Source organism: Lagenorhynchus albirostris, chromosome 2 (genome assembly GCF_949774975.1).
Source record: "Lagenorhynchus albirostris chromosome 2, mLagAlb1.1, whole genome shotgun sequence".
In the NCBI taxonomy this organism is placed as follows: Eukaryota; Metazoa; Chordata; class Mammalia; order Artiodactyla; family Delphinidae; genus Lagenorhynchus; species Lagenorhynchus albirostris.
Genome location: NC_083096.1, coordinates 171743995 through 171757579, shown reverse-complemented (window position 1 = coordinate 171757579; position 13585 = coordinate 171743995). Strand labels below are relative to the sequence as shown.

The window sequence follows — 13585 nt, the reverse complement described above, 5'->3', positions numbered from 1 at the left end:
ATATGATATTGAACGGCTCACTTCATCTCTCTGGGCTTGGAGCTTCCTCAACTGTGAATTGAGGGGTTGGACTAAGGCCTTGTCTATCAACTGGAATAGTCAGCTTTGTTTCCTCTGAATCCAGATTTCAGGCTTTAACGTAATGATGTCACCGTGAGCTGGGCAGGTTCAGTCATTCTTGGTTGACACAGCTAGACACAAACCAGCCAATGGCTGGCAACGAGACGATGTCTGCGGGTGGACAAACCGGGCTCCACTCACCTTGTCCTCACTCAGGGGCTCAGCATTGGACTCATCCAGAATGATCTCCATAATGCTAAGCACCTGCTCGGCCACAGCTGCACCACCACTGTCCTTGCTTTCTTGCTCAGCTACCAGGGCCTGCAGGAGAAGGAGGCCCAGTCACTCTAGGGACAGACCATAACCACTCACTGCTCATGGGATCTGCTCCTCAAGGATGTTCTTTGTGGCATTACATTCCGGAAATTCTGTGCGTGTGTGTGTGCGTGTACATGCATGGAGAGACATGCGGTGTGTGGGTTTCTGAGGACAGTGAAAACGACGTTTCGGTTTCTTTCTGGTTGCCCTGAGGTGAGTGGCACTACTTTCCCACTGGGGTGCAGTCTGCACTGGTGTAGGGACTAACTTCCTCTTGCTTCTCATCTGAATTCAGGAAAGAAACAAGGACACTCTTGGGTGTCATGGCAGCAGCACAGGGTGAGCCAGCAGGAGGATAAGGAACAGCCTGAATAATTCAAGCCTCTGTGCCCATCAGTTAGACAGAAAGGGCTTGAAAAGGCCACAAATCCACTTCACTTGAGCCAGAAGTGAGATGTCTTTCCCCCACCCAGGACTTCCCCCACCGAGGCTCATGCTTTGCCTTTTGCAGCCCACACTCTTTACCAGGTTGAGAGTCCCCAGCATGACATTCAAAGTGTTCATTTCCAGCTTGACCAGCTGTTGCCGGTTGACTTTCACCTTCACGCAGTAACTGAATAATTTCAGCAGCACCTGACAAGAAAAGCCAGTCAAAACCCATGAGACCATCTGAGAGTGAAGACATGGGGACAAGCAGGAAAGAAATGTCCAAGAGGGGTCGTGTACAATCAGCAGATACTCCCCCTGAAATACAGAGGACAGCGAAGTTTCCTTAAGGAGACACGATACGGTGGCTGGGCTCTCCTGTCAGGCTTGCATCTCAACAGCAGTGTTCTCCAGCAGTAGCTCCCGTGGGCTGGGTATATATATCTCTGCCGTCTCTAAAACTATGGCAAGGACACTAATTCCTCGTGGAATAGGTGATGCTCTGTTGTCTTGGGGAAATGCCAGTACTAACTCAGACTCTGAACTAATACCAGTAAACAGAAAGATCCCAAAGCTCATGGCCCGTGGGGCTCAGAACCATGTGGCTCACTGAAAACAGGGGTGCAATAATGTATGTTCTCATGTTCCCCGGAGGTGAAAACAATAGTGTAATATGTATGATGCCTTTAGAATCCTCTACTCTTCCCTAGTGAGATAGCTAGATGAATAACCAAACAAAATCCTACAAAAAATTAAAGAGTTACTTACAGAATCCATTTTAAAAAGCAGTAATAATAATAATTGACACAAGTGCAGCTTTTTGGGGTAAGACAATTAGACACTGGTTCCACAGGTGACTAAAGAAATATAGCAGGAGGCTTGCTATCACGCTGGTTTTTCGGGAGGAGTCGGCAGGGAAGAGGGGAGTGGGGGAGGGAGCCTAAAGTGTAGAGAGGGCCAAGGAAGCTGTCGGGTCCTTCACTGGCTTGCACTGGTCCACGGCACCATGCTGCCCCCTAGGGTTAAATGGCAGGGGTCACAAGCTTCTGTCCATGGGGGCCTCTCCCACTTCGCTGCCTCCAACTCACTGTTAGAAGGTGGCGTCCCTGCTTGAAGTCTTTGATCCCTGCCAGTCTGTTAAGCATGCATTCCAGGCCCTCACACTGGGCCATCACACCAGCCATCTTATACACTTCTTCTTCATCTTCTTCTTCATCTGAAAGAAAAGGGAAGCCAAGTAAAAATGGAGGTGAAGCCAGGAATAAAGCACAGCCCTCTTCCAGGCCGGTGGCTACTTCCCTTTTCCGTATCTCCACTAAAGAACGTAGCCAATAAAAGGGGTCAGTATTGGATATCAAACTTCACTGTCTCACTCTTAGTAACTTTTTTTAAAGTTTAAGTCACTTAAAATTGTTTACTCAAATATGTGAAAATACACGCATTACAACCACTAACGAAAAAAACAAAAACAAAAACCCTAAATAAGGGGCCCTGAACACTCGTTTGTTGCTCGCTCGCCCCAGCGCCCCACGGCCCCAGCGGTATCTGAACGGGGCCACTGATAACCGTGTTTTTCCTCAGCCAGAGGAGTAATCCCCCCTCAATTCTGAACAGAATTGCAAGAGAGCATCTGCCCAGACTGCCCCCAAGTCCCAGGACGTGAACTGCTGCTCAGAGCTCCCAGTCCTCAAACCGAACGTGCGGCGGCATCTGTGGGAAGGGCCGTACCCGTGGTGGAGTCCAGGGACTCGATAAACTCCTCGGTGGCGTCGCCCAGCAGCCCCCGCATCCGGTAAACAATCCTCATGGGCTCTCCCTGAGCAGACAGAGTTGGAGAAATGTGCTGTGAACAGGCCCAGAAAATGCAAAGGACTCGCCACCTGGTCTTGCTTAATGCTTCGGCGGTGTGGACAACTTCTATTTCTCTGCAGGGTCTTAACCACAAAATCTAGAATCCAGATGCACTACAATTCACTTAGTGGAAAGAAAGCTCATTTTATTTAAGGTCTACTACAGGCCAGGAGTTGTGTGAAGCATTTTACAGACACTACCTCACTTAATTTCATCGAAACTATGTAATAACTATAACAACTAGTATTTATGGTTTTTACTCTGCTCTAAGCCCTTTGCTAATTAGGCACTTTATATTACCCTTCTATACAAGGTTACGCAGCTTGTTCTAAGTTATCCAGCTATAAGCCCAGTTCTGTTTCCAAGCCTGTGCCTCCTTCAGGAGTATAAATTCTTTCTAATCAATAGGGACCACTACTCAAAGGATCAGGACAAGGGAAGTCAATTAGATCAAAGGGCTGCAATTCAAGTCTCAGGAATCAAAAGCAAGAAAACAGAATACACCAATCTCTGCCTAGGGAGATCCTGAGGTCTTCATATAACCCCACAGCAAGGAGAGGATTCATCCAAATTTCCTCAAGCTAAACCTACAACCTGAGAGAATGACTAGAAATAAGTCTTGTAAATTAGAAGATTCCAGCAACTTTCCTAAACTGGAGGATGAGACTTCACTCTCCACCAGGTACCAGCTTAGGCACTCTGCACAGGTAGTATTATCCTCATTTTGGAGGTGAGAAACGGAGGCTTGAAGTTACATTCTAGCAAATTAAGTGGGAGAGCAGGTACCATACTAATTCAAGCTGCCTGCCTCTAAGCCATGCTCAGCTTCAGGAGACGAAACCCTGGAGGGAGAGAACCTGTCAGGCCAGGTCCCAGAGCATTTCCAGCTGTGGAAGCCCAGTGGGAACTAAGAGAGGGGACAGCCATAGACCATGGACAGAAAGAGAGAGACACAGAAAACAGACCCTTGTCTGTAGCTGAAGAGATGGGCTGCTTATCAGGGAAATGGGGGATAAAGTAAAAAGGGAAGCTGATGAAGGCCCGGATAAAAAGGTGCCACAAACTCCGGACTTCGCCAGAAGAACCCCTTGGTGGATTAAGCACATTAATGGGAGGGACAAATGATCCCCAACTTCTTGCCTCCTGGTTCAAAAGGGGAGGCTGACGATGTGTATTCTTTGGGTTCCATACCACCATTTACAAGGGCGCCCAGAGAAGCTTGTTCTGAATTTTTTAGGTGCATCAGGGATTAAATCTGTATGGTTGTTTTGATGCTAAAATGTCAGTGGGGGAAGTGGAATATCTGACTTTTATAAGCGGACAAATGGTACTGAGGTGGCCAAAAGGACCACAGCGCCATGCTTCCTTCATTTCCCTTTTCCACTCCTTCAGAACAACTGCCTTTTGAGTCTCAATTTCCCAACTAGTAAAATAAAAACTATGCTCCTCGACACAGTACTGGAAAATGTTCTGAAAAGTGAGCAAGCCCATGATAGTTGAGATTAATCTCAGTCAAGAGGTGTCCACTCTTGACAGCAAGCCCTCCCCATCACCGGGCTTCCTCACACTTTGCCCGGGCCGGCTGCACGGCCAGGAAACGCTCACCCCTCCTGAAACTCCTCTCCCCTCACCAGTAAGCTGCCTCACAAGGAGGACAAGGTGACCTGTTTTCTCCACACCAACACCGACAGGGGAAGTAAAGGGCCTTACATGCTGCTACCACCTGGGCCAAGTGACGATGAACAACGGCTCTTCCTAGTACAAGCCTGTAAGTCAAACCACACCTCCAAGCAAGAAAACAAGCACATACCTCATTCGTGGTACACCAGACCTTCTTGTAAACCTCGGCCACAGGAAGGTCCAAACTAATGATTTTATTGTTCACTAGAAGCTGAACAGAAAAGAAAATGATGCTGTTATTTGGAAATAACTGTAAGGCAAGTAAATTTCAAGATCAAAGGGCGCTTTATGGCATAACGTCTGTGCGTCAGGGACCTATCGACTCTCTCTCTCTCTAAGAAATGCACATGTGTGCGCAACACGCAGAATTTCGTGCACAAGTTCAGGGGTTACAAACAGCTTTAACCCAAACCATGGACTCCAGGTTAAAAAACTGCTGAGGACCTTCTCCTATCCTGAATCCATTTCAGCTCAGCACCAAAGAAGACAATTTTCTCTATTTCACCAACAAGCTTTCCACCATGTATACGATAACGCCAGACCCTAGTGTTGTCTGCCAGAAGGTACCAGATACAGGGCCAGAAATCTGCACAGGGGCTAAAGTGCCAGTATTTAGGGAGCTTAGTTAACTTGGAATCCCTGGAAAGCCTCTGCCACAGCAACAAGAACAATAAAAGCCTGCGCCATGACAAGCAACAGTCACCAACCATTTGCTTCCCACGTGCCAGGCAGTGGGCAGAGCCCTTTACAGGTAATTACCCTGAACACCAGGTGGGGTAGGTAGGTGGAGATCCTTAGCCCGCATTTACAGAGGCCCAGTGTTAATCGGCTCCTGAGGGAAAGGAACCCTAACCATGACGGTGGTGTCCTATGCTTGTTACCTCCATTCCACTATCATCCTCCAGGAGAGCCACCAAGTCACAGTCCTGGCAAATCTTGTTCTTTATATCCCTCATGAGTGGCCCAATGCCTGGCTCATTGCTGCTGTACGGGTTCCCAGGCATCCTGCCCTGTAAGAAGTCTTCTTGTTGGGGATCCTTCTCCAGGGTCACAAAGAACTCAGTGACTTCATTCTCCTCCTAAAGGAGAGAAGGAAGCAGAAGGGATGGCATAAGTATACGTACAGAGGGATGGCAGAGACCTTTTTGATTTAGACCATGCTACCTTGCTCACGGACACCCTGAGGAAAACACACGAAACTCATCCAGCCCCTTACACATTTAAAGACATAAAGGATAAGAAGCTCAGAGGTGATTCAAAAATCCAAATATAATTCAAATAGCCTTAAATATCAAGCACGTCCTCTGAAACTTAAGGGGAGATTAGAAGGGAAAGCCTAACAAAATAAGCAGACGAGGAGTGACCCATGAAAGCTGGATCACTGACACGAGGGCAGAGAGGGCTCTCCTCCTGCTCGTCTCATGCGATGCCAACCAATCTGGGGCCAGACGACTTTGTCCCTGGTGACCCTCCAGTCAAGGAAAGGGTCTTCTCTATATTATACAATATTCAGGCACGCCCAACCCCACTGATCTCTCATCATTAACTGACGATGCCAGTGTTCTTCATTCTTCCTCAATAACAGGAGGGGATCTTTGGATCATACCACGCTTCTATATAGTTCGGGCTACGGAAACAAATACACCGGCATCCAAGCGTGCACAAAACATGGGCTGGGAAAGAAGGAAGAGGGTGAAAATTTCCTTACGCCCTAGCTCAGCGTTGCTTCTTTCACAGCATATTGGATTAATACCAGGATTTGGGCAATGGGAGGTTAGACCTAGCTCAAAAAGAAAGATTGATTTTGACTTTGAATCTAGGAAATGAGACCAAGGAAGGTCTTTAGATTTCCCACCATGTGGAACGGGAATATTATGAGGTTGCTTCTGTTTTACATGCGGTGCTTCCTAAAACACTGCCTGAACAGGCCACCGTTGGTAAGATTACCCATGACTATAATGAATCAGCAAGAGGCTTCATGAAGCTTCATGGACATGGTCTCATGCTGACACCCCGAGAGCCACGGGAAGCACCACTGCTCATGCTTACAGGATAGATGATGCTGCAGAGCCTCTCAAAGATGAAGACAGGAGTCCGGTAGTCATCCAGATTGTAGCGCTTGGCTGTCTCAATGCACACGGCCATGAAAGCCTTGGTTTCCGATTCTGTACCTACCAGAAATCAGTGTGGCCAAGTCAGTTAGGAAAGAGCTTCACACACGGAAACTAAGATGAGACTTTAAATGAAGTTCCGTCACTGACAGATTCTTTCTGCCTAGCAAGTCTTTCAATGTCCTATGTGGCAATATCAGTATTTCAACTGGAAACCTGAAGCTGACTGATTCTCATACTCAGACCACATTCCATTTGAAAGCCTTAATACCCAAGTCAACACAGAGCAGCACAGTTAGTTGTGTACACGTCTTGCTCCCTCTGGGAATTATAACCTTGCATCCTCTTGCCCAAAATAGGTACCCAAAAATGTCAAATAATGATCCTAACTGCATTCCAGTCAAATCAAAAGGAAGTTATAGTTTTCAGTTTCATTCTAAAAGGTTAAGTAGATCGCCCTCTATAAATGAAAGAGATAAACTTCAAGTCATATATGCAAGTGCTGTAATAACGCTCTTGAAAAGGGTCCAGTTGCCAAGGTCACAAACCAGCTCAGCAAGACAGCTGAAAATGGCACCAGAAGGACCTCCATGTCTGGCAATACAGCAGACTATGTCCCCTGACCTACTTTCCACTCCTCCACTTAAAAACAATTTAAAATATCGAATAAAAAGGTATCAGTGAACTGCCACACTAGCAAAGAAAGCCACAGCCCCAAAATTAAGAAAAATTGGGAACCCAGGGAGGTTAGCAAAGCACTGAGGCGAATTTTTGCCATAAGCTTTCATTTCAATAACCTGCCAGGATCTGAGAGCTGGATACACAGCCACAAATCTGCCAAGGTGGAGAATCTGGCAGGAACCACCCCGTATACACATACATGTAAACCTGGTACCCCAAAAGAGCTACATCCTTGGTGTAAGGGTCAACTAAAAAGAACTCTCCCTTTCCCCCAAGCAAATCAATGAAAGGACATTGTCTTCCCTCAAAATGCGGCACTGAGTAGAGTGGGGGAAAAAAATCTCCAAGAACTCACAACAAGCTGTTCCTCATAGGCGTTTGTGGCTCACACTATCTAGGAGGTCTGAAAAATCTAAGGTCAGAACTTTGTTGAAGGCGGCCCTGGGATGGCTGTACCCTGAGATGCCTCACAGAAGCGGTTACAAATCTTCTCTGGAAAAACCCTCCTTTGACTCGGGTCCTGAAGAATTTCCACAGATAAACCCTCAAAACACGAGCTCAGGGCTTCCCTGGTGGCGCAGTGGTTGGGAGTCCGCCTGCCGATGCGGGGGACGCGGGTTCGTGCCCCGGTCTGGGGGGATCCCACGTGCCGCGGAGCGGCTGGGCCCGTGAGCCATGGCCACTGAGCCTGCGCGTCCGGGGCCTGTGTTCTGCGGCGGGGGAGGCCACGGCAGTGAGAGGCCCGCATACCGCAAAAAAAAAAAAAAAAAAAACACGAGCTCACAGTCAAAAAAACCACAAAATGCAAAAAGATTTAAGGCACCATAAGCAAGAGCCAAAAAAACAAACAACAGAATTAGATCAATAAATACTTCAAATTTTAGAATCATCAGACACAGAAATAAGTTTGCTTTGCTGAAAGATTATAAAAGGAGGAGGAAATGTCAGTAAAAAACTAGAGACTATAAAGTCTACACAGAACTGCAAGAATTCAATGGGTAGATTAAAAAGATAACAGAGTGAAGAAAAAATTAATGAACTGAATGACACGGTACAGGATGGAAGACATTATCCAAAATCAACATAAAGATACAATGAGATGGACACTACGAAAGAGAGAGGAAGACACAGGGATGACAGAGAGTGGAGCTCCACAAGGACAAGGAGAAAGAAGAGAGCAGAGGCAACTGAAGAGATGATGGCTGAGAATCTTCCAGCACCAGTGAAAGACACCAACATGAGAACTTTTGACCTCTTCCCACACTATGAGCTCAATATAAAAAGTCAAAACTGGGAACTCCCTGGCAGTCCAGTGGTTAGGACTCTGTGCTTCCACTGCAGGGGAGCACGGGTTCGATCCCTGGTCGGGAAACTAAGATCCCACAAGCTACATGGCGCAGCCAGTATAAAATAAGTCCCAAATGACTGAGGCCAGCAATGGAATTTTATAACCCCAAGAACCAATAGTCTCAAGAGAAATTTCTTCTCCTTCTTTCCTTGAATGTGAGATGTTTGCTGCCCTTGCTCTGGCTCTGAGGAAGTTGGGGAAATCAGACCAGTGTACCTAAGTGGAGCCAGAAGGGACATGGGAATCTCGGGCTGCAGGCTGCTGGGTAGTGCTACCTGTGGTCATGTCCTCCAGCATCTCCAGCAGCATGTCCTGGGTCTCGTCAATCAGCTTGGTCCTCTGCACCACCAGCTTCCGCAAGCACAGGTATCCATTCAGCACAGTACCCACCAAGCGACTTTTAAAGTGCCTTTTGATGGATTCCACCTCCACGAAGGAGGAAAGAAGGCCTGTGGGGACAGGAAAAAGTTGCTACAAGAGTTCTGAATGAGAATTAAGCAAAGAAGGCTTAATTCATCCTCAAAAGATGACGGGCAACTCAAAAGCAGGGAAACACTATCTTTGTGCTTGGCATGGGGCATGCTCAATGATGTGAACTGGTCAATAGCCAACAGATGCTCAAAGACATAAAGCCATCCCTGAGGAGAGGGCTTCCCTGGTGGCGCAGTGGTTGAGAGTCTGCCTGCCGACGCAGGGGACACGGGTTCGTGCCCCGGTCCGGGAAGATCCCACGTGCCGCGGAGCAGCTGGGCCCATGAGCCATGGCCGCTGAGCCTGCGCGTCCGGAGCCTGTGCTCCGCAACAGGAGAGGCCACGACAGTGAGAGGCCCACGTACCGCAAAAAAAAAAAAAAAAAAAAAAGACGTAAAGCCATCCCTGAGGAGAAAAACGCAGACCTCAAAAGAGCAGTGTGGTCAACATGAGAGAGAAGAGAGTCAACCACAGCAACCAAGGAACTAAAGGTCAGTCCCCAAACTATACCCAGGGTGCCCTAAAGGAAGGGCTGGGAGGCTCTCTCTACCTGTGAGACTCTTGAGGGCATAGCCCTGCTGCAGATCAGTGCTCAGGGTGGCCTCCTCCAGGGCCAACAAGCGGGCTATTTCCTAAACAGGACAATAAGCACAGTTAGTGTGACAGCACTGCCAACGACACTGGTCCACCCCACCACTGGTCCAGGAACTGGCAGCACCATCTTTTTATTCTAATGCTCTCTCAAGCTGAGAGAGCATTTGCAGACCTTTGCAGAACTCCTTTCCAAGAAGCCAAGGACAGTTGCAATGACGTTAAGGGACTGCTTAAAAATGGAGAACAGTCCAAGTGACCCCAACAGACTGCATAACCTCATGATGAACACAATGAAGTCACAGAAGTAACCACACGCAGATCTCAGAAATACCGCAGGGTCAGTTCCAGACCACTGCAATAAAGCGATTACTGCAATAAAGCGAGTCACACAAATTTGTTTGTTTTTTCCCATGAATATAAAACTCATGTCTACACTTGACAGTAATCTAGTAAGTGTGCAATAGCTTATGTCTAAGAAAACAATGTCTATACCTTAATTAAAAACTAATGTTGTTGGAAAAATGGCGCCGATAGTCTTATGATGCAGCATTGCCACAAACCTTCAATTTATCAAAAACCCGCAGTCACCTGCAAAGTGCAATAAGGCAAGGTATGCCTGCATTTTCAACAAATGTTTCTTCTTGGTATAAAAGAACACCACAAAGTTCACGCAGAGAAAGAGGACAATGAAAGCAGAGCTAGGGAAAGGGGCTCTGCTGGGCTGGGTGAGATGGAGGTACCTTGGTGATGAGGTTGCCCACGTAGGGCAGGACTCCTCGAGCTGCCAGGTAGACTTTCCAGTGAGCTGAAGTGATGAGCTTCTGGTAGAGCGCCAGGTACTCGGCGGCACACTCCCCGGCTACGCTCAACTCGTCCAGGTAACTGCCATGGAGAGACAGGCACTGAGAAAGAACTCAAACAGCTGCAACAGTCCTGACAGCTCCTCTTTGCTTCTTCCATCTTTCATGCCTCTGCTGTCCTTCACTCCCTCTTCCATGGAAGGAAGGGGGTGGGGCGAGAAAACCCCAAACTCCCCACTCGGGAACTCCCCACACTTGGGGAAAGCTCAAGAGCACACAACAGGGAATGCAGTGCAACAAACTATACACGTTTGGAACAATAAAGCACCAAAATATGAATGGCGGTTATCGGGGCAGCATGAGTATGGCTGTGACTGAGTCACTCACAAGGTAAGTTTACCAGAGTTTAGTGGCCAATAATGTGGGCTTTGGAATTAGACTGCCTGGATTCAAATCTTGCCTTCCAGTAGATAAGTTAATTAACCACTTTAAGCCCAGATAAGGATTAAATGAGACAGTGCATGCCAAGCACTTATAAGCTCATAAGATCTCAAAAAATACTAGCTGCTGAAATTCTGCTGCTCTATTACCACCACCACCACTGCTACTACCACTACAATTTGCACTATCACTACAATTCAGCTTTTTAGAACTTTTTTGTTTCTGTGATCTTCTACAAGGAATGAGACAGTTACAGAGCACAGGTGCGCCTCCAGTCACCCTGATCTATGGATTCCCCTGGGAAAGTGGGAAGGGCTCGAGATGAAGTCCAACCACCCTGCCCATCCCACTCTCAAACAGTACCTGGTGAGGAGGTCGAGGACCTGCTGCTTGCGGCTGGGAATGGTGGCCAGAGCTTCCACTATGGTACAGGCTGCCTGCCGTGCAGCCTGCGTCGCGGGAGTAAAAAGCACCTGTGGGGTATGGACAGAAGCCCCGGCTCAACTAACAGCCTCTCATCAGGCCCCGCAGGGCACAGTCAACTGCCACCCATCCAGAGGAAGTCCTCTGAGTACCTCTCTAGGAAAGGTTAAAGGTAAAAATCACCAGCTAACACAAGATCAGACTGCTGCAGGCTGGTAAAGAGGCTGCCTAAGAGCCACCTTCTTCATGGAGATTTTCTCTATCAACTACTTTGGAGAATGTACCCAAGATGACTGAAGTAGGAAAAAAGACAAGCAGGAATTCTCCTTAGCAAAGACATCTATAATTCTATTTTGGGGACAGCTACACGGTGAACACTTAACATTTAATGTAAACCAGTTATTTATGTTATGAACCAATGGACAAATGAATTCTCTAAAATATAATTACTTTAATCTTTAAGAACATTAGCTGGAAAGAGGAAGAGGACAGCAGAAGATATGAAAGGTGGAAGGAGAAAGGGGAGTACAGGCACTGAGGCTCAGGTCCGTTCAGTGGTCAGGGAGGAGACCAGAGATCACGAGCTTGATGAGAAGGCGGAAAGAGTTCTGTTTCGGCCAGTCCACCACGCTGGCGGCGGCAACCGAGAACCTCTACCTATGTGAAAGGAAGCAATAATAACAAAGAGAAAGAAGAGAAAGCAGAGCAGACAAGTGGGGAGGAGTAGAAACACCCTGCTCGGGATCTGAGGCCAGCGCAGCAGGGCGAGGGGCGCAGGGGACGCTCACTCACTTGCCGCAGCCAGTTGTTGTGGCCCAGCTTGAGATCCAAGGGGGAGGTCCTCTTCCCCCGACGACTCAGGAACTGCTTCCACCGCCACACGTACTTCTCAGTCAAATAGAGATGGTGGAGCTCTGATTTGCTGGGGGACTTCCCGTTGCCATCGATCCCTGGCAGGCAAAGGGGTGCAGGGAGAGGTAAGGAGAAGAAAGGGACAGAAAGGGGGGGATTGTGGGGCTGCTGGGATGGGGTAGGAATGACCGATTTCTCAAGTCTTGAAGAGACAGACACACCTCTGATAGGAAGACACTTCTTCCAGGCTTCATAGGATGCCTTGGGGTCTCTCTTGAGCCAGAGCTGAGCCTGGGCATGGATCTCATTGCAGTATGGCTTAACCGTGGTAAGGGCCTCGACAGGAACATCCTGCAGGAGGAAAGCGGACAAGGTGAGAGAGCCTGAGGGCACATCTGAGCCACAGCTGCAATACAATAGCACTGGCACCCCAAGGGGACATATGCAAAGGCAAGAATGTTGAAGGATCAATAGTCATGTCTTTTATGCCCCCGTATGTTCCTTTAAAGCATTTTGATCTAATTTAGCAGTAGCAACTCCGTGCTGAGCTTAGGGTCACTGATTTTGACTGTGCAGGATAAGATGTAACTGGCTTCCTGCAGACAGTCTTATAGCCACATACACTAATTCCTATCCCAAGGCTGATTTGTAGTTTCCCAAACATAAATCTTCAAGGGGTCACTAAGCAGCCTCCAGAATTTAAAGAGCCATAACTAATCCCAAGGAGCCTACACAGCAGAGCCCCAGGACTCTGGGTTCTCAAACTTTTTGACCTCAGGATCCCATTACTCTTAAAAATTACTGACTCCAGGGCTTCCCTGGTAGCGCAGTGGTTGAGAGTCCGCCTGCCGATGCAGGAGACACGGGTTCGTGCCCCGGCCCCGGAGGGTCCCACATGCTGTGGAGTGGCTGGGCTTGTGAGCCATGGCCGCTGAGCCTGCGCATCGGGAGCCTGTGCTCCGCCAACGGGAGAGGCCACAGCAGTGGGAGGCCCGCGTACCGAAAAAAAAAAAAAAAATTACTGACTCCAAAGAGTTCTTGTGTGTGTAGCTCTCTCCATCAATATGTACCTATTAAAAATTAAGGTTCAGCAATTCTTAAAATATTTATGAATTCATTTAAAAGTAAGAATAAATCTATTACCTGGCAACCTAAATAACATTTTTTATATTTTCCAAAACAAAAATAATCTAGAGAAAAGAGTTGCACTGCTTTACATTTTTGAAACTGTTTAAAGACTGCCTTAATAAGACAGCTGGATTCTTATACCTGCTTCTGAGTTCAAACTGTTGTGATATGTTGTTTGAGGTGAAGTACTACTCACACAGATATTTAGTTGGAAAAAAGAATACTGTAATAGGTTTTTCAATTAATTGTGGATTTTTTCTTTAATACTAAACCAAAATTTAACAAATTATAGGTTCGTAAAGACTGGCTAGAATGAGGAATCTGAAACCAATCAATAAATGTTTCGTATTCCATTCCACTAAAATTCATCGTTTACTCTCACATGATTCGGTAACATGTAC

The 13585-nt window shown here is 47.3% G+C and overlaps 1 protein-coding gene across 2 annotated transcripts in view; it reads right to left on the bottom strand.

Moving 5' to 3' along the window:
- Positions 1–13585, bottom strand: part of UBR4 (ubiquitin protein ligase E3 component n-recognin 4) — a 126912-nt gene that overhangs the window by 19252 nt on the left and 94075 nt on the right. For both annotated transcript variants that reach the window (XM_060141264.1, XM_060141265.1), the window contains 13 exons: positions 12278–12407; positions 11997–12154; positions 11145–11254; positions 10281–10422; positions 9497–9578; positions 8751–8924; positions 6385–6506; positions 5217–5414; positions 4466–4546; positions 2533–2620; positions 1893–2020; positions 904–1011; positions 262–381 (listed from right to left, as the gene is read on the bottom strand). In XM_060141264.1, coding sequence (XP_059997247.1) covers positions 262–381; positions 904–1011; positions 1893–2020; positions 2533–2620; positions 4466–4546; positions 5217–5414; positions 6385–6506; positions 8751–8924; positions 9497–9578; positions 10281–10422; positions 11145–11254; positions 11997–12154; positions 12278–12407 — 1641 coding nt within the window. The remainder of the gene's footprint in view (positions 1–261; positions 382–903; positions 1012–1892; positions 2021–2532; positions 2621–4465; positions 4547–5216; positions 5415–6384; positions 6507–8750; positions 8925–9496; positions 9579–10280; positions 10423–11144; positions 11255–11996; positions 12155–12277; positions 12408–13585) is intronic.